This window comes from Brachycentrus maculatus, unplaced genomic scaffold, assembly GCF_059751285.1.
Source record: "Brachycentrus maculatus isolate JH-2025_06_01 unplaced genomic scaffold, ASM5975128v1 h1tg000154l, whole genome shotgun sequence".
Taxonomy (NCBI): domain Eukaryota; kingdom Metazoa; phylum Arthropoda; class Insecta; order Trichoptera; family Brachycentridae; genus Brachycentrus; species Brachycentrus maculatus.
The window spans coordinates 267,856-293,022 of NW_028280907.1; the positions used below are offsets into that span (position 1 = coordinate 267,856).

The 25,167-nt window shown below is 33.4% G+C and overlaps 2 protein-coding genes across 2 annotated transcripts; one reads left to right on the forward strand and one right to left on the reverse strand.

Annotated features, from left to right (window-relative positions):
* Nucleotides 1–305: 305 nt before the first annotated feature.
* Nucleotides 306–7,949, reverse strand: LOC148308640 (equilibrative nucleoside transporter 4-like). Its single transcript, XM_088261411.1, has 9 exons — nucleotides 7,542–7,949; nucleotides 6,462–6,616; nucleotides 5,429–5,632; nucleotides 4,303–4,529; nucleotides 3,845–3,968; nucleotides 3,579–3,758; nucleotides 3,165–3,352; nucleotides 2,462–2,708; nucleotides 306–1,708 (listed from the first exon to the last, which is right to left on the reverse strand). Exons 1-9 carry the CDS (start codon nucleotides 7,706–7,708, stop codon nucleotides 1,335–1,337), a joined length of 1,866 nt encoding a protein of 621 aa, XP_088117537.1. The 5' UTR covers nucleotides 7,709–7,949; the 3' UTR covers nucleotides 306–1,334.
* An 864-nt stretch (nucleotides 7,950–8,813) lies between these two features.
* LOC148308641 (cleavage and polyadenylation specificity factor subunit 4-like) lies at nucleotides 8,814–12,003 on the forward strand. Its single transcript, XM_088261415.1, has 4 exons — nucleotides 8,814–9,053; nucleotides 9,264–9,546; nucleotides 9,823–10,063; nucleotides 11,677–12,003. The coding sequence occupies exons 1-4, from the start codon at nucleotides 8,951–8,953 to the stop codon at nucleotides 11,917–11,919; spliced, it is 870 nt and encodes a 289-aa protein (XP_088117541.1). The 5' UTR covers nucleotides 8,814–8,950; the 3' UTR covers nucleotides 11,920–12,003.
* The last annotated feature ends 13,164 nt before the right edge of the window (nucleotides 12,004–25,167 follow it).

Below are 25,167 nucleotides of genomic sequence, written 5' to 3' on the forward strand. Positions count from 1 at the left end.
AGTAAAAATATATACATAACATATATGAAACTAAAAACCGTTATTTTTAAAACAAATTTCACAACATGGTTTTTAACTAAGTTTTATAAATAATATACTTAAAATAACAAGTACATATATAGTAGAAGTAATTTTAGTGAGCAAAATATTGTTTATATAAAACAAGAAAATATTTGGCATGTTTATAAACTAACCCTAACATTTTAAATCCTAATAATTATGTTAACTCTTTTTATGTTCTATCTTAATTATTATGTTACATTGCTGAAATAATTATAGTAAGGTTTTCTTCGATTCTTTTTAAATTTATAATATTACGATAATTATTTTAGGAAGATAAAATATCATGCATTTTCAATTACAAACTGAAACTACTTATAGAGTCACATTTATGCTTCTGTTATATTATATGTTTTATATTATGTAAATAAACTAGACATGATTAATCAAATTCAAAAACCAAAATAAATAATAAAATATTCAAAATAAATCCCATTGTTGGATTTAATCGTTTAAAGCTAATCACATTAATCGGTGCACAAATTTGGTTGCGTATTTCGTATTTTTAACTACCATTACATTTGAAAATTTAATATCAAAAGCTGGAAAGAAATATAAATAAAAAAAAGTAATAAATACAATTCCAATAGAGTCAAACTTTTAAAATAAATACAGCACTGAAAAAAAATGTTTTGTCATGCTAGAATATTTGTGACATCTTTTGTCAATATAATATATTTTTTTTCTAATCAATTTTCTTTGTTTTTTATTATTCAAAATATGAACAGGTTTTACACTTGCAGCTGAAAATCATGACCAGAACGATGTTACTCCTACGTGATGTTAATCAACCTCCATCTGTATGAATCAATGTGATACTCATCTAATATCACTAACCCGTATTGCGTACGCACTGTCAAGTCAGTATGAATACAAAAAATATATATATTTTTTTAAATTGCTTAGAAAGGAATATAAAAGTAAAAAAATCTGTTTATTTTTGGTAGATTGGAAAAAATGAGAAAATTGGAGAAGAGGTAGTTAAAACTATAATTATTCACATCAATTATATTCAAATATACCACTAATTCAGTATCATTATGTGATTGTAGCAAGACAAGAACAAAAAATCATGTTTTTTTTAGAGTATGCAATTATACATGAATTAATAGTCATTTTTAATGAATAAAATTCTTCAAAATATTTACACATTTTAGTCTTTCATTCTTGATCTACTATCCATTTTTAATATTAATTAAAAAATATATTACATGTATGTAGATGCTATCAGAATGATATAATCTTTATGTCTTAGATTTAAAAAAAACTTGAATTTACAACTGCCAAGAAATGGTAGATGTATGAGTCGTAGCGTTCAAAGACAGGCTAGTATTGAAGATGTTATTTGTAGTCAAGTTGGATACTGTTGTTGGGTTTGTAGCTACAGCGAATATAGCCGTAGTGATGTTACTTAGAGTGTTTGTATTTGTTGTCGCGTTGACAATAATAGCAGTCGCCATCGTAGTTAGTTCCACGAGAGTGGCATTCGTTACCCTCGTAGTTAGTTTAGTCATGGGGCCGATAGTCGGGTAGAAGGCGGCGCATGAAGTTGGGACTTGGGGCTGCGGACCGAGCATGGCGTCTAGTAAATAGGCCACGAGGGAACCGGCTGTGAGTCCAACGTTGTACGATAATGTCATTATGTTGCCTGCAAAAACAAACCAAATTTATGTGAGATGATATAAAATGACAACAAAAGAAGAAATATGATCCATCCTACGCCTTAGGTACCAGTCCAGGGATATTAAATAAAAATTAAGAGTGAAAAATAACTTATATTTATTTAACTTCCCAAAGAATTCAATTAAACCCCTAGCATGGCAGCCAAACTCATAAACTACTACAGTATTAAGGCAAAAAAAATATTTAAAAACTATTATGAAACATTGTGATTTTTTAGTAAATTTCATAAAATTTTAAGCTTATGTTAAGAGACGTTAACTAAGTTTCAAGTCAAGTGAATTCATTGCAGAAAGACATAGATAGATTGAAATGCAATGCATACGGTAAGGAACGAAGTGTACTCAGCTCGAGTCAAACTGCAAGCAACTCCTGAATATTAGTTAAAAATTTAAGCATATATGTATTTAGAGGCGTTAACTAAGTTTTAAGTCAAGTGACTTGATTACAAAAAGGGACTGAAAGATTGAAAAGCAATGCATAAGGTACGGAATTAAGTGCACTTAGCTCGAGTCAAACCGCAAGCCACTCCTGAATATTAGTAAAATTTTAAGCTTATATTAAGAGGCGTTAATTAAGTTTCGAGTCAAGTGAATTGATTATAGAAATAGATAGACAGAATGAAATGCAATGTATAAGGTAAGGAATGAAGTGCACTTAGCTCAAGTCAAACCGCAAGCAACTCCTGAATATTATTTAAAGTAAAAAGTTTTAGACATACCGGCCATTTCTCTGGCATCATTTCTCACTCTCTGTTGGGCGGCGAGCATGGGCGCCGCACCCAGGGTGCCCCCTGTGATGCCCAGTAGCAGGGACAGCAGCAGGGGGGCCAGGTCCCCAGCTGCTGCGATGTGCGGGGCTCCGCGGGGGGCGCAGCACAGCAGGATGAGAGGAACGAGCAGCAGCCGGAGAGAGCAGCATGCCGCCATCTTGCTGCGCGCCATTTCCGATACTCGGGATGCAAACATCTGAAACATGAAGCAAAACATTTTTATCTTGATATTTTAAAACATATATGTAAAGTAAAAAATTCTTTCACGAAAGGTAAAGTAAAGGTACAGTTAACTTATATATATTTTTTAATATAACACTTGGGCTGAAAAGTTCATAGGCTGGCACATAAATGGCGTTACGACAATTAAATCCATGTAATTTTTTAGTTAGGTAACTATATAAGCTTTTTCACTTGTTTATTTTACCAGCTGGTTAAACATATACATAAATTCATTACATTGTTTTTTTTTTCCTGTAATTTTATTTGATTTTTAGTAGCTTCAAATTTCACAATAATTGCAGAAATTAATTGAAAACAATTTCCTTTCATTCATTTTAAATTTTTACATTTGGGTGATTAGACAAAAAAAATAGACTTGAGTTTATAAATTTACATTCTGTAGCTAGTGACAAAATTTGAAATGACTTACTTTTCCAATGAGATCTCCGACATTGAATATTGTCATCAGAATCACAGGCATCCAGGAACCAAATCGGCAGCTAGTTATCTCTGATAATATTCCAGGATATAGACACAGTGTCACAAAGTATGCCAGTGCAATGAAGACCATGTACGGGTAAATCTGTTGTGCGACTTGCCAGCGTGCTCGCATACCGGCTAAAACAATCAATGTTTCAAGTTATCACAAATGATAAGTGTCGGCTAACATATACTATGTATAGCATAGCATATCAAGAAGATATTAGTACCAGTCAAATCCTAAATTGGAGTGAAAATTTAGTTTATTTTAATAAATAGTATCACTACAAATGAATATCTAGTATCACTACAAATGAATCTGTTTTCAAAATATTTTGCTGTGCAAAATATAATAAAAGCTTACATTTAATTCCAGACCAAGATGCTCCCCGTGACCTTGAATTCTTGCTTCTCACAATAACGTCTTCAACTTTAAAACTTGGTCCTGATATCGGCAGCGTAGACTGATTCAAGGTATTCAGTGGATTGCTGGTCGGCTCATAGACAGGGTTTGCGAAGCTGAATGCAGAAAATTGCCCACCATCTAAACATAAAAAGATGGTTATAATATAATTAAATTAAATTATTATATAATATGCATTTTAAAAAATGGTTCATTAGTTGACATACCAACAGAGTTAGTTGGCAAGCTGTCATCCGAATTCAGTGATATTCCAGCATCTGGTGGTGGACTGACTTGGAGTTTTAAAACCCCGTATTGTCCTTTTGGAGTATCATTTGGCTCCAAGTCCATCTAAAAATCAATAAAAATTACTTTTAATGTACGTAAATGAGTACGGCTTCAGTTTTTATTCATGGGAGACAAAATTCCATCTAAAAAATTAGTAACATAATGCGCCATTTATCTTATGCTGAGAACCTCTGACTTGCAAAGGGTCATAAATAGGTATATTGTTTTAATATTTGTCTGGTACATTGTAAATAAGTGCATATTGTTATCGAGAAATCTTATGAAAAAAAACCTGACGATTTTTCACCCACTTTTTGGTTAATAACCCATAGGTAGGGTAGTTAATCACGTTACTAAAAAGAAGTACAACATACATAAAATCTTATTATTAACTCACCAATCCCGTGTCGTCTGTTGGTTCTAAAACAATTTTTCTCTTCGACTCTTGGCACAATGTCATGTAAAACTCAACAAAGGCAGTTTTCCGAACAGCTATATACAAAGCCCAGCAGAATGAGATTGTTATGATTGTCATGCCGAAAAACAACTCTGTATTTTTCTTTTCGTCCTTCAAGATTAATTTGGTAAAAATTCGACTTCCAGACACCCACACTCCCGCCGCACCTGTGATAAATATCAATTTTTTACAGTTTCTTAAAATGTAAATCTTCTAACCGCTGTCGTAAAGCTCACAGAATTACATTAACTCACTCTTTGTGGTGATATTGCATACCTTATCATAAGTAAAATAATGAGCCATAATAAATCAAACTCTAAAATATGAAGATATTTAATCTAAGGATTTAAGTTTTGGACTGACATTTCTTGATGAAACTGCATTTTATAGCATCAAATAACAACTAAATAGTTAAACTAAATAACACAACAAGGCCGCGGTTAAAAACCATGATTTTATATAATTTTTTCCTGACAAAATTAATTTACCGACAAAACAAATTACTCTATGAAAGGTCCTCGTTATAAGAGGTTCCACTGTACTTTTTTTAGACATTTCTACTTTTACAATCTTCAAATTAATTGCGCAGTTTCCTCCAATAATGAGACTAAGCTCTTGTGCTTGGTAATATATGTTTGTTGGTAATATAATTTATATTTATTATAATTATTATTTTGTGTTTTTTTTTAGATTAACATGTATATTTTAATTTATGTATTAATTTTTAAATCAAACACAGATTTTTTGAGTCTACTAAGTTGTATTTTATTAACAAAAACACATAAAAAATTAATATTGTGACAATTGTTATGCCATAACTAGGCAAAACAATTGTCATAATATTAAATTTTCATGTGTTTTTGTTAATAAAATACAACTTAGTAGACTCAAAAAATCTGTGTTTGATTTAAAAATTAATACATAAATTAAAATGGAGTTCTTCAAATTTAATGCAAAATCAATAAATAACATGTATATAATTCATTTAATTTATTTTTTAGTATTTTAATATCTTCAATATTTTTTTTGTACTTATCTAATGTAAAAATTTAAAAATGAAACTCACTTTCGCCAGTCATAACAGCCTGGGTATATCGTTTAGGAAGCATACTGGTGAACCCGTAATAGCTGGATTGTTGAACAGTGCAGCCGAGAGCTACAGCAGAGACGGCTATGAGATTTATCTTATAGGAGACGGTAGTGGGGAATGACTGCACGTCAATCTCACAAAATGCCACAAACAACAGCGTCAAAAGCGATACGGAGTAACCTGAAAAATATTACATTGAAAAATAAAATACATACAATAGGCACTTCTCTCTCTGGTCTCAATCCTGATTAGTCTGCAGCAACAGATGACATATATATATATATTTTTTTTATTATTATTTTTTTTTTATTATTTTTTTTTATTATCTGGATTATCTCCAATTAGGAGTATTTTAGATTATTTTTTTCACATCTCAACATAGATGAAGAAGAATATGGAAGTCTGAGCACTTTTCTTCATCTATGCTGAGACGGTAAAAAAATTATGGAAAAAAAACTCCTAATTGGATATAATCCAGATTTGTATATAAGTATTTAGACACACTCAAAATGTTGTAAATAAATTAACTGGTCAAATTATAAGCTTAAATAAAAAAATGTATTTTCTAGCATTTCTCAAGTATGTGAGTATAATCCAGGATTTGAACCTCACATACAAACGACTAAATAACCATCACGCCGCTTCTCCACAGGGGTCAGCAGAGTATATAACGTCACACTACTCTGTCTGCAAACATTCTTCGCCTCTTCCACGTTCATGCATCACCTCATAAATACCCGCCGATTATTTAGGCTCCTAACCTGACCGCTTTCAAGTATTTGGCATACCTGATAATGCCAAGTTTTTCTCAGTCTTCCTCTGCTCCTTTTTACAACTCGCCTCATACATTTGTTTTACCGTTCTTTACTCAGTCATTTATTCCACATGTCCAAACCATCTCAACACACCTTTCTTAATTTTATCTATACTGCTTATTTCAGCTTTGCATTCCTTTATTTGTTACAAACATACATTATACACTATTTATACATGCGTGATTTTTTCTTACCAAACGTTATCCTCTTGTTGAGCGATAGCCTATCCATCAACATGTTATTTAGCAAGACAGCGACAAATGCGGAAAAAATATACGCCATTGACATATCAAACATAATGGGAGTGTTTGAATACCGATCTTGGAAAAAGTCAACTGCCAGTATGAAGCTGTGAAATAAACAAATTGTTAGAGATATATTGCTACAAGTGTTAAGGTGGAGACTGACCGGAGCATTTCATCATAACATAACGTCGTAACATCGCACGGGGTGAGCATCACCGAGCATCCGAAACGATGGATGGAGTGCTCGGCTTGGTGTACTGACTGCCTGAATGCTCACATCGTAACGTGTTACATTACGACGAAATGCTCCGGTCAGTCTACACCTTTAGAGATTTTTTATTATTATTTGTATTGATTTCATTTTACCACATATTTCATTTTACCATATGGGTAGCCACGTAAATTGAGATTAACACGTTAAACGCCATGGGGTCACCAGTGATCTCAATCAAGAGCTATATTCAAAATGCTTTAACTATGCAACCCATCGTCAAATCAAGAAATTAAATAATCTTAATACATAATATTATTAAAATACGTAAATAACTGAAAAGTTTTTTATAAACAAAATATAACTTTTGTTTTTAAATCACTTTAAAGATTTTAAAACAATGTTATATTCGAATTATTAAATGAAAAATCACAAAGTTAGTGCTTTAAATATAAAATTATTTTTTTTGTGAATTTTAAAATTGGCATATTTTAGTATTGGCATTTACCTTGTTAATATATATGTATTTTATTTATAAAGGAGCGAATATAATATACATCAAGGAGCATCAAGAGATTTAAAAATACATAAATTTCACAGCTGCGCTGATCGAAAGATAAGCAAGGATGTAAGAAAAAACTGGCGCCTCCATATTTATTTCCATATTAGACCGGATTCGTGGCGTCACAAATTCCTTGCAATAGAATATTTTTATCAGCTGCCAATTTATCCCATTGAAGGAATGTTTATAGATGTATCTATAAATTTAATTTTTAAAAACTAAACATAAATTAGCATTGAAATCTTTTTATATATACCTATTATATGGCAGCAAAAAGCCAACACCTGCCAGGACCATCGCCATATAAATTTTGCCATGTTTATCAACAGGGGCAGACACATGATTGAGCCAATTAGCGGATACAAAATCTCCTCCACCGCTTCTCCCGATATGTTTGTATCTTCGACCCAAATTTTCTCCCATTATGATTTTTTTTAAATATGGTTTAATATCTTACGCGCACATCGGAAATCGAAATCATCGTACAACTGCGTTTGACGAGTTGGTAATCAAAGGTTTTTCTTAACAAGTGTACAAATATTACTGAGATTTCATGAAAATCATTCTAAGAAAGCCTTTTCACAAGGAATGAAATATTACAACCGGCTGATCGTGTACACGGACTAAATCGTGTATTACTTCAAACATAAACAGCAGTTACTGCGCAAAGATACTCTCCTCTGCGCATGCTTTGAATTTCCCGCATTGATTTTTTGACATTTCCCATAGATAATTATTGTACAATTTATATTTTTATTATTTATTTCTAAGGCAAATAAATAATATTAATTTTTGGTTTACACAAATCAAAGTGAGTACTTACCTCACATTAAAAATAATCAAAACTCTCAGAACACAGGATATTCTTTGTTAGTTTATTGGCGCCAAGTAATATGAAAGTATAAAAATAAATTAATGTAGTGTTATCTAACTTTATTTTGTTGTTTCATAAATTTTTACTCATTTGTTGACTTTGAGTCAAATATCAAAATAATCTATATTACAATGAAAAAAAACTGTGAATACAATGTACGACTTCCACCTTGATCATTATTATTATTCCGGATTATTCCGGAAGCTAATAAATTATTTTTATTCAAATGGCATGCAGCAAATTTTTAAATAAAAATCTTTTTTATTTACTCTTTTTTTGTACTTGTCTGACTTATTGCAAACCAATAGTACAATAATGACTCTAACTACGTTTATAATTTGAACGTTGAGTAAATTGCTCTTTGCCCTTTTTTTCCAACAACCTATATGTATATATTTAAAAATGGTTATAATAAAAGTACGTAGTAGTTGCGGTTTGCTCATTGAGTTCTGTCCTTACGAAGTCCATATTTAAAAAAAACGATATGCATTTGTTTAATTATTTTTTTTTAATTATTATTAAAAAAAAATCTGATTTCACATGACAAATGAAAATATAAATAAATAAATATTATTATAGTGCATAGTGAGTACCTACGTGAGCATTTTCAACAGTTATTTTATCTGTTATTATGTGTCTATGGTATATTATTTTAAATCCTTGATAATTTTTCTATGGCTGACATTAATTTTCAACTTCGTCAACAGCGTTCGGCGCTTTTTTCGTAGAGTGATAAACTTATAAATAACAAAGTATCAGGCGCATTTCGTGAATTCTTATCTTAAACAACTATGGAAGTTTTAGTTGCAAATGTAGATCATATAAAGTTTGATGTTGAGATTGCTCTAGAAGAACAATATGGAGCTTTGCCGCTGCCCTTTCCTGGAATGGACAGTAAGTATATTTCTGTAAGTTGAGCTTATTTCTTCGATCTCCATATTATTGCAGTAATTAAACTGCACGAGAATTATGTCCACAATAGCTGTTCACTCTGTATCTGGCTAAATTATTGTGTTTATGTGTTGTATTTCTTGAGCGGCTCCTTCGATGGATTTGTTATCATTTTTTGAATATTTAATAACTCCATGTTTTATAAAATTCCAGAGTCTACGGCGGCCGTATGTGAGTTTTACAGTATTACAGACGGACCTGGCTGTGACAAGGGTCCAACGTGTCCTTTTAGACACGTACGAGGAGACAGAACTGTAGTATGCAAACATTGGCTGCGAGGGTTATGTAAAAAGGGCGATCAGTGTGAATTTCTCCACGAATATGACATGTCTAAAATGCCAGAGTGTTACTTTTATTCAAGATTCAATGCCTGCCACAACAAAGAATGTCCGTTCTTGCATATTGATCCTGAGAGCAAAATAAAAGACTGCCCATGGTAAGTTCTATGAATATTTAAAAAATGTACGTAAATAATTAGTATACATTTTCGCATTGTAATATGCCATTGATTAAAAATATAAATGTAAAGTAAAATACGAATTTATAAATGTTTAGTTTGCCTACCGCACTAATCTTGATTATTTTATTTTAGTAATAGCTAATTAATCAGTTTAGTAAACTATAGCTGACTATTCAATGCTAATCCCTACGCTACAATAGCTGATGATATGTTTTATAATTGATTTAATTTATTTGTGGATCTTTTGTTCAGGTACGACCGAGGGTTTTGCCGCCACGGGCCGCACTGTCGCCACAGACACGTGCGAAGAGTGATATGTGGCAACTACTTGGCCGGCTTCTGTCCTGACGGCCCCGAGTGCAAGTTGATGCACCCGAGGTTCGAACTTCCAGCGCCTACCGAAATCACCAAAGACAACAAACGCCAACCCATCTGCCACTTCTGCGGAGAACTCGGCCACAAGGCCACCTACTGCCTCAAGATCCCTCCAGAGGTAATATATTGTTTAAATACAACATAGAAAAACATTGTGAAAGGTTGTCGACCCGTGGTAAGTTCCGCTGACTCTGAGTCTTCTTTTTTTTTTTTTTCTTTGTTTTCTCGGTTCTCGGTTCGAACTCACTTTACCACAATTTGATACCTATTTCTAATAATGAGCCGCTTAGGCTCACAAAAATAGTATGAAATTGAAATATTTGTGTAAATAATAAAAACACAAATATTTCTCTTTTTAAAAAAAAAAAATACCTGTACCATGTTGATCTAGTTAAACTTTTTCTCTGGACGCTACATATCTCTATGTCGATACCTAAGTACAGTCATGCTACGACGATTTTTTTCAATTTTTTTTTCTATTACAAACATTTTTTTTAAAACATATTGACACAGAAAAACATTGTGAAGGGTTGTCGACCCGTGGTTAATGCCGCGGACTCTTGAGTCGAAGTTTCTCAGTTTGAACCCACTCTACCACAATTTGATACCTATTTCTAATAATAAGCCGCTTAGGCTCACAGAAATATGTAGTATGAAATTGAAATATCTGTGTAAATAATAATAACATAAATATTTAATTAAAAAAAAAAAAAACATTTGTTTGCGAGCTTCAATTGCAGTGGTACTACCAACTACAACAAACCAACAATTTGTTATGTATGTTTTTTTAAGTTACCTAACATCCAAGTGACTCTGATATCTAGCTACGGCTTTTGCAATACCGCTTATCATGGTCCTACTTAGGCTTCATCGCCTATACCTAACTGTGATTGGATTTATGATTTATGTTTGAAGTTAATGTAATTCATGAGAGAAAATTCTAGGCGAAAACACTCGCTATCTCGCTAAAGGCATGATTTCTTAAATTTTGTCAAGAGTTTACAATCCTTATATATCGTAAGCATACTGCAAAAAATTACCAACACAATATGTGTAATCTTGACGTATATTCATAGAAAGGGTTAAAAACTGAGTGTTGCAAATTCATTTTTCAAATTCCATTAGGATATTTTTCAAACATTAACATCATTTTAAGTGTGTCCAAATACTTGTTTACAAAATATGGATTATTTCCAATTACAGGAGCTATTTTCATATTATTTTTTGACATCTCATCAAAGATGAAGAAGAATATGGAAGTCTGATATTTTCATCTCACCAATAGATGTCTCTAGTGTAGTTCTAGTGATTCAAGAATAATGTTTCTAAATTGGTCCATATATATAGAACTTCCAAGAATTTGAGTGGTGTGGTTGTCAATAATGGGTAGAATTGGTGAATGTTACACACGTGTAAAGTGATCACTTAAATCAGCCTATGACAGTCGTCAGCCCCGTAAATGCCCAGACTTTCATATTCTTCTTCATCTTTGATGAGATGTCAAAAAATAATATTCAAACATTCTCGTTTTAGGTTTAAAAAAAAAACATTTAGACTTTACCAATTTTTATTACAATAAATATTGCAGCTTGTGTCATTTGACTAAAAAAACATACATAGGAAAAAAAATGTAAAGGTTTTACTGTTTTCATGCTCCCAATGTTGCACATTACATATTTACCGTTTTCGATCAACATAGTCCTGATGTATGTTTTAAAATATTATTTTCAGCAAAAGGAGGCTGCATTGAGACAAGAGGAAGCAAAATATAGAGCTCTCGGATATATGAAGCCATCAGACAACAATGACGAATCTAACAGATTCCCCGGCATGCGTCCCCCGCCAAAGCCTTTGAAGGAAATTACTTGCTACAAATGTGGCAATAAAGGTCATTATGCCAACAAATGTCCTAAAGGTCACCTGGCATTCCTCTCCCATAACCAACACAATGCTGGTGATCGAAGAACACAATAATCCTCCGTTAATAATAGATACTTAGTTGTATGTATAATTTTTTTGTAAATACTATAAAAAATAAAAACAATTTATTTTTACAAATGGAATGTGTTTTTGTTTATTTTATTATTACCTCATAGTTTATGTCTTCTTCTGTTCGTGACATGTCAGGTCTCCCCGATGTCGACTATCACTTAAGAGTAATTGTCCTTGTTTTGGGCAACTCTAAACAGCGCCTAGATCAAGGGTGGCCAACCTGCGGCCTGCCGGGTGTCTACTTGCGGCCCGCGGAGCAAATCACACAATTTCAAGACCCATAATGGCGTCAAGTAGTTAAAACGTTGGACTAAAGAAGAGAAGAGTAACATAAGAACTAAGAAGTTTTTTAGACAGATGGACTATGAACTCTATATATGCAATGATTCTGTTTCTATCTTGAAAAAGTATAACATTAAACGGCATTACGAGGCTAAACATGCAAATAAGTTTGAAAAGTACCAAATAAATATGTTTATAAAATATAAATTTTGTTTTACAGCCCAGTAGGAAATCTCATTTCTAAAATCTGGCCCGGCTACTAAAAATGTTGGCCACCCATGGCCTAGATAGTCCTGATCCCTGTCCAATATCGTATATTCATAGTTTATAGAGTCACATTATTTTTTTATATCGAGCGTTCGTAGTATATTGAAACATAAAATGAATACAATGTATAGGATTATTTGCAAGGATTTTTGGATGTAATAATGCACTCCAGTGAGCATGGAGAGAAATTTTCTGGAACATTCAATTTGATTTTAAAACATGCTTAGTCGTATTCAGCAAAGCACAACACCCTAAAAAAAATTATAAACTTTGCCTGCAACCAATGGTATGTAGGACACTGCATCATATACACATATATGTATATATATATATATATATATATATATATATATATATAATTTTTTTTTATATAAATATTTAGGTAGTGTCATCTTGATCGTTTAATATATGAAGGAAACGTAATCCGCCACTATCTTCAGGGTTATATAAAATAAATATTAGGGTGAAAAATCATTCGTATTTATTTTAATCCCCCTGGGAATCGAACCCGGGGCAAACGAGCAGACCACCACATTACGGAGCCGATTGAAAGTAAAAAAATTAAAATCTATCTGCCACTGTATTTTCAATTCAATTCAAGTAAAATGTTTGGAGTGATTTGAACATGTAGAACGAATAGTGAGGAATGAATGGTAAAATAAATTCATGATATGAATTTATTTTGAAATAGGGGCAGACGAAGACCGAGGAAAACTTGACATAATCAAGTATGTCAAATACTTGAAAGTGGTCAGGTCAGGAGTCAGAAAAATCGTCAGGTATGTATGAGAAGATGCATGAATGTGTAAGAGGCAAAGAATGTTAGCGAAGACAGAGTGGTGAGGTGTTCATTTCTCTCTGCCTACCCCTAGTAAGCATCGTGTTGTTTAGTTAGTATTTTAAATTGAAATTCTTTATATGAAGTATTGCTACATTATTTTAAAGATAACTTATTCATTACTGTCATGTTGATAATTTTATTTGGAAATTCAACAGAACAGTTACATAAATTCATCAACATTGACGAGTAATATAAAACAGGTATTTGAACCATTCTAGTTAAAAAAATTCATATTTGTAAGTTAGTGAAGGTATGGGAGGGAGGAAATGGGAAATATCAAAGGCAAATTATATGACTATAGGGACACACCACAATACGAATGTCGACTTACAATCTAAGCGATCTCAGTGCTGATAAACACTGTATATACAGTGTATGGACGTATGTAGAAAGCTGGATAAAATAAAGATACAGAAATACGCACACAACAAAATCGGGGGGGTAAAACGTCACTCTACTCGCGCCTGGTGGTCTGCAATCGGCATATCATTTGTACTTGAAATAGTAACAATATGCCAGGCGTAACAATTTTTATTTTTACTCTTAAATGTAACCAAAACTGTTCACTATAAAGAGTATGTCTGGTTGCGGTCTTCTGGTTAGTGTCGCGGACTGTGAATAAAAGGTTTCTAGATTCAAGCCCACTTACAGCAATTAGATTCCTATTTCAATAACGGGCCGCCAAGCTTACTTGGAAATTCTTGAAATTGTGTGCAATTGAAATATTTGTGTACATAATGAGAACACATTTTTTTTGTTTAAAAAAAAGTTTGATAAGCTGGCAAGAGAATCTACGATTCAATTAAATATATTATTGAGTAACAAATAATTTCACTATGAAGCATACTCGTATTAACATATGGAGATGTGTCGATACAACCTTCATAGACGCCGACGGTGGCGCGCCAAGAAGTCGGCGATAGTATGTACTCATTTATATTTTCCTATACATACAACTACATTATTCATATCAAGCACATATACACCCCAGGACAAAAAAATTTACGAGTCCTCAAAAAAACTAAAATTGACACATAATGAATTATTCTTGATATTTAATTAGTTTTTTTTGTATTGTTTAACATATATGATGACTACTCGTTACTTCAAGGTTAAAATGAAAGATCTTACTCATGAATTGTACTTAGAAATTGCCATTATATACCAGGTATCAGATTATCCGAACCTTAGAGACCCATAACGGTTCATTTATGGTCGAGTGTTTGTGATGGAGTAATAAAAGACATGTAATTTTTTAATTCATATTTAAGAAGAAGGTTCTAATCCCTTTATTTAAAATTAAGGTATTTTACATTTAAACATATTTATAACATTTAAAAATATTTAATACTTAGTGAATCCACCTTTATTTTTTATAACATGTAAAATTCTATTATTTAACGAAGCGTTAAGCGAATCTTAAATTTCTGATGTTATTTCTTCTTCCTAAACTTGAATCAAGTTTTTTTTTAATTCCTCAATGTTTTTTTTATTTTTTTTCCCAACTTTTTTTTTCATAATCGCCAATAAATTTTCTATCGTGTTCAAATCAGGACTATTCCCGGGCCACGTCAACGATTTTAAGCCAATTTTATCTGGACTCCATGCAAAGACATATTGCTATCAGGTCATGCAAAGGATACAGGACAATCTCCCTTGTTTCAGCTCAGGTTTTAAGTGGATTTATGCCACTCGATCTGAGGATTAGGGAGCTTGCTGAGGCATACGCAGTCAAGAAAAGCCTTATCTTGCAGGACCTGCCGGAAGACAGATTCTACCAGGGAGTCGGAGACTACTTCTCCCTCCCTCATCCAGCTGAACGACTTTCCATAGATCACGGGTACGATGACCAGACTCTACCTGGGACATTGCAGGAAGAGTTGAGGATCTTCACCGATGGTAGTCTCTTGAACGGCAAAGTAGGTGCAGCTTTTGTACCCTTCGATGGCGTGAGAGAGCTGCCTTCGAGGAAGTTGAAACTCGACGACTTCTGTTCTGTGTTCCAGGCGGAACTTTATGCGATCAAAGAAGCCTTGTTTTATGTTTTGAAAAAACCCCCCAACAGATGGAAGCAGATAACGATCCTGACAGACTGTAAATCTGGCGTCCACGCAATAGCGGACCGAAATTCGATCAACCCTATTGTCATGGACATCAGAACAGATATTCAAAAGTTAAGATGCAGACACCAGAATGTGTATATCGGCTGGATAAGGGGTCACTGCGGTATCCTAGGGAACGAAAAGGCGGATGAAAAGGCCCGGGAGGCAACACTCAAGAAGACTGCCCCTGACTATGCCAACTTCCCGCTAAGTTTTGCCAAAAGGAAAATTAGAAGCAGGACCCTCCAACTCTGGAACGATCGTTATTTGAACGAAACCACCGGAAAGGTAACCAAAATGTTCTTACCAACCATTTTCCATGCCTTTGATTTCAGGAGACTGCAGAAACCTGGCTTTGAGCTCACTCAAATCCTTACGGGTCACGGTGGGTTCATGAGCTACCTACATCGTTTCAAGATCTCCGAGATCGACAGCTGTACGTGTGATGATGAGACACCTCAAGATGTCCCTCACCTGTTGATGCTTTGCCCCCTTTTCAGCTTTGAAAGACAACAGCTGGAGGCGCGTTGCAGGAGCCTGGGTGAGGATCTATCCAACATCGAATCCGTGATAGTTCATAAGGAATTGTCACAAGAGGTAGTATCATACATGATAAAAATAGTGAAGGACATTGGTAACATAAACCAAAGTAGGACACAAAATGCCGAACCCTCTTCTAGTGGAATGGAAGGTCTGCTGATGACAGTCAACAGTCCGCCTTCTCCTGAGGAGTTTTACGTGGTTTCCTCCCAGCAATGAGCAAATGCAGAGAAGTTCCTATTTGACCCACACTAGATGATCCCTCCTGTTCCCAACACAGATTCAAATAAAAACATATTTAATTAGCTAGAAGAAACAAAAATCCACTAAATGATCTATAAACCTTGTACATAATAAGCAAGGTAAATAATAAATGCAATTCCCATCTAAAAAAAAAAAAAAAAAAAAAGCCAATTTTATCCTTGTATTCAATGATCTGTAAGAAAAACAATAAATTATTTATCAAGTGGTCTACAAAGTGCATTAAAAAATAAATATTTCTACTCACAGTGCGGGCTCTATGGCACGGCGTCAAATCGTCCTGAAAAACCGGGTCCGCGGTATACTGCGTAATGTCCTCGATTGTTGAAATAAGATGGTTTTTCAACACTTTTTTGTACTGGATGGCATTCATCGTACCCTGTATAAAATTTAGAGGTCCCAAACCGTACGCTGTCATGCACCCCCAAATCATGACGTAGGGTGAATGTTTAACGGTTCGAGTGACGCACGACGGATGGTATCTTTCCCCAAGTTTTCATCGAACTATCTTTCTGCCGTCTGGACCAAAAAGGTTGAATTTTGATTCATCGGAGAAAATAACATTTTGCCAATCCTCCAAGGTCCAATTCTGGTGCTCCTTCGCCCAATCCAGTCTAGCCTTCTGCATTTTGTTCGTCAGTAATGGTTTCTTTGCGGGACTTCGTGCTTGGAAAGCATGCTCCAACAGCCGCCTCGACACTGTTTTTACTAAAAATGTTGATTAGCTGGTAGACTGCACCTCTGCGTGTATTTTAAGTGCCGTTAAAAATCGATCGCGCATGACAATTTTTTTTATTAAGCGATCATCTCGGGCAGATATCGCGCGCCCCCATCCGCTTCCTTTTTTCCGTTCTATGGATCCAGTTTCTTGGATTTTTTTAAATAAAAACCTCACTGCACCTTCTGAATACCCAACTCGACGAGATATTTTACAATTAGATATGTTTTGTTGCGACAATGTGATTATTTTGGATTTTATCGCAATCGACATTTGCTTTGCACTTTCCATGATTGTTGTGTTATGTTCCCTCAAACGCGGGTAAAACAAAATTGTTGAGACATTTTAAAATGTAAATATTGTAGAAAGGTGACACAAAGTGTCTTTAATTTATTGAACAAAAGAAAGAGGTATCGATAAAGGATTTCTTAGAAAAAGAGTACAGTAAAGTCAAGGCGTGCGGTAGCAAGTAAACTCGTAAATTTTTTTGTCCGGCGGTGTACATACATATTAAGAAATGATCTACGGTATCCATACATACATCAAGGAAATGTCATATTTAGGTTGAAACTACCTTAGTATTACAAATTTCTCCTCCTTCCTCCCTTTATTTAAACTCAAATGCTGCATAGGATACGCATATAATCGATGCGGTGATAGATCAGTCGTGAATAGAGAAGGCTGGGTGATTTTTTCTACGCTTAAGATTCATGAAAATAAAATATACATTGAATGAGATACATATGAAATAAAGAATCGCGCTCACACGTCGAAGGAAATTATTCCTATATGAAAAAGAAAATAGAGGAGGAATTGCAGGTACGAAAAGGAGAATATTGTAGTCGCACACCCGCACTCGCACAATTTCGTAAAATGTAAGTTGTGAACTGCTAATAATTCGTTTGAGGAAAATAATATCTCTGTGGGAAAAATAACAAATTTGATCGGGTGAAAATTACATTAACATATAAGGATTGAAATGCGTTTACATACGTATTATATTATTGGAAAAAAACATTTAATTTGAAGGTTTTCCGTAGTGTTTTGAACTAAAGATTAGTACCTAATCACATGCAGATTATTGTATTGTTAAGTATACTTCAGAGGTGGACAAACTGATTCATCGATGAAAACAATACCTACAATATCCATTTAGGGCCTAAAGACTACTGAAAAAAAGAGTCGAATAAAAATTAATGGGGCTGACATAATTTACTAATACTGAAACAAAAAAATTAATTACCAAGCATGATAATAAAAAGTTTAGAAAGAAAAACTATATTTTCCACTCAATCCTAATGATTTTAGCCTTTTGTTTTTTTTTCTATGGTGGTTATATTATATGTTTTTTTTTAAGTATTACAATGGCCTTACATTTTTAAAAGAGAAATACGTGCCGACTGGGCTGCATGTTATTTTATCACTATAGCCTAGAGCGCCGATTCTAAAGGAAAGATGATGTGTTGATTACTTAGTGTAGATAACATTGACATCGATTTAATGAAAACAGATATTATTTTTTGTAAATTTTACTTCCTGATACGGATTGAAAACCAGTTTCATAATGACAATGTCATTTTAAATGAATGTCCAGAAGTGAAGTTAAATTTATCTACATTAAGTAGTTAACTCGTCAACTGTCTATTGTAATCGACTGACTGTTAACGACGCTATTAATAAGTATGATATACAGTTTATAAAATCACAAAGTAAATAATTTTTGTAGGTAGGTAAGTATTTATTTAATATTCCATGAAAAAAATCAATAGTAATTATATGTACGGAATACCGAATGGTAACGTAATAAAGTAACATTTAAGATAAATAAAACATGTTTCAGTTTTCCACGGTTTCGCCCTTTCGTATATACTCGGAAACATTTTTTACAACCATGGGGCGTGTGTAAGGTAAAATTCAAGATATGAGTAAAAGATTGAAGAGGGTATGGTTTTTTATTTGATGTACAAGAGAAATAAATCACCCCTTTCTACGAAAAGCCCTAAAGGTTTCCAATTTGCAGTTGAAACTTGACTGAAAAGTAGCGGTAGCCACGCGATGGTACCGCACCACCCTCAAAAGACTGCAAAAATGATTATACGACCACAAAATAACTACGACCTGTCAGCCATTTCATATGATATTTATGTTTTAATTCTTCTATCAACTTCATCACGTATATATTTATCTTTATAAATATATCTACGGGTGTATTACTGTGGAAATACAATAACGCATAAATATTAATGTAAATCTGTCCGAAAATCCCAATTTATTTTTATGCTACTAGATAACGGTTTTATGTGCCATCAGTCATTAAATACCTAATTTTATGGCGAAATAAAAATACATTTATGATTATTTTTTCAATTTTGCGATACACATTCTATTTTTATATGTGCTTATTCAGAAATCGTAAGGGCCGTCAGTATTTCATTTCTTTCCATTTTATTTTACACTCTACTCTAGTGGTAAACAGTCCAGTGATTGGTGAAGGATTCATTTTGAATTATACGGTTAATTTTGATTTATACATATGTTTTTAAAGAGAGCGATCGATGCCATATATTTTTTTAAATGCTTTTGTATTTGATTTAGCGATAATCAGTGAAAAAAATCACGTATTTTTTAAAGAGGTGTTTTAAAATACGCAAATGTAAGTTAAAATTATTGTTTTATGTATAAAAAAATGTATCTGTTATTATGTGTTCAATAAGTATTTCTCGACATATGTTTTAAGTTTACATAAGCTGCCATTTGAATATGAAAAATGAATAAGCTATTGATGGTGTGTAAGTCTACCCGAATCTTTTGGGGTCGATTAGTTTTGAATACCTCGTCAGTCATAAACGAAGTTTTCTTCAGTATACTCGTTTCTCTATTGCGGGAAATATTTGGCGCGTTTTTCCCAGCAGTATGTCGATACATAATGACTATAACATTTAACCTTCTACATAACATATTTTATCAAGTGGTGGTTCGTTTATGAATAATGTCACATTCGTCATTAAATCGACTTAATCGCTCACAGTTTTGTTCTGATGCGTGACCATGCTATTATTATAATGGTAAATTTAATATTCAAACGGGTAGTCCGAAGTTAAGAAAATTTAGTTAAGTGATTATTCGTGTTTCATTTAATTAAGCGTATATATCATATTATTGCTGTACAAAATTATACTGGAAATTTAGCCTAAATTTGAGAGTTGTGCCCGCGGGCCCTTGGGATGAGTTTGAGGGTTCTAAACTTAGTTAATATTTTTTATCAGTGAGAACATGAACTTTACAGATAGGCATTGTCGTATTGTTAATGATCCGCTTTTTAAAATTTATATTTAACACATGGCGTCCTAATAACAGCTCTCAAATTTTGGATAATTTTATCGTAGTAATAATGACGCTGATTACACCGAAAATCGAAATACGTGTTACAATGTGGTGTAATAATTAGTGGTATTTACCAAGTTTTCTTAAAATGATTAACGTAAACAAACGCACACAATATATGTCAATGTATATCTGTGTAAAAATATAATTATAATAATATGCTAACAGTCAACTTAAGATGATTTCGTTAGTTTTTTAAAGAGACTTTGAATAGTTTTGCTTATTATTAAAAAAAAGAATAACCCGCAAAACCTCTATTCCAAGAGGCTTGTCTGCAGGTATGGTAGTGAGGATAGGAAAAGTTAATGTGAAAAATGCACCACAAACACCCAGACCAATTGAAAATAAATATTTCTTGAATTTATTTTGCAATCGCATTTAGACACACTTGTCTGTATGTCTCAAATAATTTAATAAAAAAAACATGACCTTATAATTTACCTTTTTTTAAACATCCGCGATCGAAAAGTTTGACATATAAATATTATGGTAATTGTTATAATATTGGTTTTCGCATGCGTCATTATTCATAGGTACAACAAGCGAAATGGTCTGAATGTAAAATCTGACGTTTTCCCTAAAGTTTTCTACAATTTTGCTTTTAAAACATGTAATCCATTTGTACATGAGCTCCGTTATCGGGTACTGACACGCTAGCTAATGCGTCATCTACCCTTGCCAATTTTTTATTAGGTACCGCAATATGAGTCGTTTGATGGAATACTCCATAAAGGATAAAGGATAAAGGATATATGTATGTAGTTTTTAAAAAAATGCATACCTATCATATCTCCTTTATTAAGTATTTTTTAAATTATATTTTTATGGAAAATGAACCCTTTCACTGCAAGACTCCTTAAGTTGTTTTTTTTTATGTGCATATAATGTAAACATAATACTATCGCGAAATTCTAAATTGGTAAACACAAAGATTTTTATTTCTGTTTTAATATTGATTTAAGATGTATTTTTACATGAAAAGTTGTTCCTTTGTTCAAGCTACCTCATTAATCTATACCTATCAACTTCCTATGTGGAGCATACGGACTCCACAAAATATCTCCAGGCGCTTCTTTCAGGCCTGCCAGAAAGTTCAAACGAGAATTGCCGACGAATTGTCAGCAGTGGGCGTCCTGGGCGGAGGGAACCTGATTCTTTGTAAAAGATCCAATCTCGATTGTTGCTCTCTGGAGACATGTGGAGTACACGGCCTAGCCAATTGAATCGCCTTTTCTTGACAACAGTTATTGTCACGGGTTGCTTCATCCGTTTTCTCATTTCCACGTCCACAATGATGCCACCGTGCGCAAATTTTAAAATTTGCCGTAAATAACTATTCTCAAATCTGACATGTGGCTGGCTCTCTCTCAAATCTGATTATTTGGCTGTTCTGGGTCTTTGTAAGGTGCCATGTTTGAAAGCCGTATAGGATAATAGGTATAATTCGTGCATTGAATAGGTGAAATTTGGTCTTTACCGATTTTATAGTTCCGATCTCCAGACGCCTTTCTATTCATATCGTTGAAAGCGGGTACCTATAAGTCCAAAACGCACTCACAGTTCTTTATGAACACTGCTATTCAACTTAAGATGGCATAAAGTTTTTGCATACATATATTCAAAATACTTGAGAAGGTTCAGCCATGAAATTAAGAATAAGTTCTTTATTTATTCATTTTCAAATGGGGAATATTTTCTATGTGCCTGTTTTTGAAAGGTTCTTTTCGCTGACGCTATTTATGATATGTTTATGATATTCTTTAATTTAAAATATATTATTAATATTAATAACAATAATAATAAAACCCTTATCCGCACCTAATGGTGCATAGGGCACTGCGTCATATAAACGCAGTGTTATCTTGATCGTTTACACATAAAGGAAAGGTGATCAGCCCTCCGCTTCAGGTACCAGTCCAGGGTAGTATTTAATAAATATTACAGTGAAAAAAACACTTATATTTATTTTACCCCCCTTGGGAATCGAACCCGGGACCTCCCGAACGGTAGCCGAGCGTGCTGACCATTACACTACGGAGGCGGACATTATTAATATCAGCAATTCAATATTACGAAATCGAATCCAAATCATGTGAATAATATCCTCTGAATTCCGAAGAAGGCACGGCTGAGAGTTGATTTATGATCGGTTGATACATTTTAAAAAATGTATTATATATAACTTATGATTCGTCTAAACAACTGTTTAAATATAAAGAGCGTAATTAGCACTCTGTCAATCCGTCACTGTTGAAGACTTTCATGTTTGAGGACTGAGTAGAGCCATGTTTGAAGATGGAGTAATGTATCTCACCCACATCGGCGTATTTGAAAGTAAAATGGTGAACAAACCAAATTTTCTGAAAAGCTAAGGTACCCGAATCATAAGATATCTCCACAATTCGTTAGAGTGATGTGGGCTAAAGTTTGGGTCCTGATTTGGGCGGCCCACTAGTTGAAATATTATACTTGCTTTTGTCTGAGATGGTCCAGAAGAAATCTATTAGATATCTCTACTTGATAGAGCGTGGACACTACTCGACTGAATGTATACCTTGCTTGACTACAATTATCAAAAGATGAGAAGAGATACGCTGAGACTTACAAAATTGAAAGGATTTGTCTATGTGATCCTACATCTGATTTTGCAGAATGCAAAACAAATCTGCCAATGATTTATATATATATATATATATATATATATATATATATATATATATATAAATCATTGGCAGATTTGTTTTGCATTCTGCCAATGATTTATATATATATATATATATATATATATATATATATATATATATATATATATATATATATATATATATATATATATATATATATATAGGTCCGCCTCCGTGGTGTATGTAATAGTGAGCACGCTCGCCTATCGTACTGCAGGTTTGATTTGAGTCCCAGGGGAGGAGGGTCAAATAAATATAAGTGATTCTTTCAATCTATTTTTTTTTTCAATATTACCCTGGGCTGGTATCTGGAGTGAAGGGCTGATCACCTTTCCTTTATGTACAATCTAGATAAATGATCTAGAAAGCACTGCATTTATATGATGCAGTGCCCTAAGCACCATCTAAGTGTAAATGAGGGTTTAAAGAATATATACACATAATCGTTTTAAAGCTATCGTTAATTTTCTTTATGCTATCAAGTTGTTCAAAAATAGATTGCTATGAAATCCACAATATAAGATAAATCAATTAAGCTAAATCTGGAATTCTTTGAACATTATTATGTCATATTTATATACGAGTATTAGGACAGATGGAGAAATAAAGGCGTCACCGTCAGCGAACGTCAGCGCTGTTCGTGTTATAACTACATATGAATGTCATTGGTAAACATGAAAAATTCAATAAAATATGTACTGTAAAGTAGAGTAAAACCTCGATATAACAGATTAATTGGGGGAGGGGGTGTCCGTTAAAGCCGAAAGCCGTTTTATGAAAATGGGTTAAAAAAAAATCGAGAAACTTTTATTTTACAATGAACACTGTATTCCGATATAAATAAACAAAACACATAAAAAAATATATCTCTCGTTTTCGGACACTCGTTGTGAAGTGACGTTGCTATTTGATATCGATGCGCCTCCTTTCTGTTATCCTGCTTTGAAAAAGTAGTCATGTATTGTTTGCATTTTTGAAGTTTGCTTTTTTTATAATCAACTCTCTAAAATTACGAAAATGCGTATAATATAGTTGAACTTCGTTATCTGAGGAATAGTCAATACATATTATTAGATCGTCGAGATGTGATCTTACCACTGATAACTTCATTTTTAGCAAGTAATGTCGTTGCTCCGGCTAGGTGCAGGACAGCATTATGTCTCAAATTCTAGTGCTAGACGTATGACGCTATTATCATGACCGCTAAAAACTGTTTACATGCGACGACACTTGAATTTAAGCATGTACCTATAACAAGTTTTTTCCGAAGCCCGTTAAATATAGGTTCGTTATATCGAGGTTTTACAGTAGTTTGATAAAACTTACGTACGCAATCGAAAGTGTTCGTGAATTATTAACCGTGAGTTAGGATGGTGGATCTAATTCAAGCCGCAATCGTTTGACGTCGCATAGTTTCGGACAACGCCAACGGTTCGCTGTTGGTCTTCAACGCCAACGAAGCCGGGCATTTTTTTCCTGCGAAAATATTGCAATGCCTTCATCTTTTGACCCTTACAAATGTTTGATCACGAGAGGTGCAATTCGCTAGTGCTAAATTATATTTTATTTTTAATATTTTTTTTTAATCCATGAATGAACAAAAAAAATATTAATAATCATTTATATAAAAACTAAAAAAATCTTCATTAACTTCACCCAGTTTTTGGTAATCAATCGTTAAATAATGCACATTTTACAGCAAAAATAATATTTTTCACATCGCTCTGTTGTATCCTCTTAGGCTTTATGTATTTTCGATGCATTCGCTTGAATAAATTAACATTAATTTTGTACCTACTTTTCAATTTTTTTTGGTAACAAAATAGCAGTTTGTAAGGGAGTCACGCCATCAGATAAAAATATATTTTAAAAAATCCGGAGTTTTTTCCGCAGCCTGTACCTGCAGGAAATCAAATATTCGCGAAAATCAAAAATTGTGATGAAGCTTTTGCGATCCTGTATATTACACAACACTGCAGGATTCTCTAGTTTTAATAAATGTGAGAGTATTTGTAATCATGATCTCAAAGAAAAAAAAATCATGCACTTTGAAGCAATCATTAGAGAAGGATCTCTCCAAAGCTTCGACTTCTCCTGCAAAACAAAACGATCTTTCGCCAACTGGCGAAAACGATATTTTGACGCAAAGGG

What these genes read in the sequence shown, in the direction of transcription:
- LOC148308641 (XM_088261415.1), top strand. Translation starts at nt 8,951, where the DNA reads ATGGAAGTTTTAGTTGCAAATGTAGATCATATAAAGTTTGATGTTGAG. An exon ending in GCCCTTTCCTGGAATGGACA is followed by an intron (nt 9,054 to 9,263) that starts GTAAGTATATTT and finishes ATAAAATTCCAG; the next exon opens with AGTCTACGGCGGCCGTATGT. An exon ending in GCCTCAAGATCCCTCCAGAG is followed by an intron (nt 10,064 to 11,676) that starts GTAATATATTGT and finishes TATTATTTTCAG; the next exon opens with CAAAAGGAGGCTGCATTGAG.
- LOC148308640 (XM_088261411.1), bottom strand. Translation starts at nt 7,708, where the DNA reads ATGGGAGAAAATTTGGGTCGAAGATACAAACATATCGGGAGAAGCGGT. An exon ending in CAACAAGAGGATAACGTTTG is followed by an intron (nt 5,633 to 6,461) that starts GTAAGAAAAAAT and finishes AATATTTTTCAG; the next exon opens with GTTACTCCGTATCGCTTTTG. An exon ending in GGCTGTTATGACTGGCGAAA is followed by an intron (nt 4,530 to 5,428) that starts GTGAGTTTCATT and finishes TATTTATCACAG; the next exon opens with GTGCGGCGGGAGTGTGGGTG.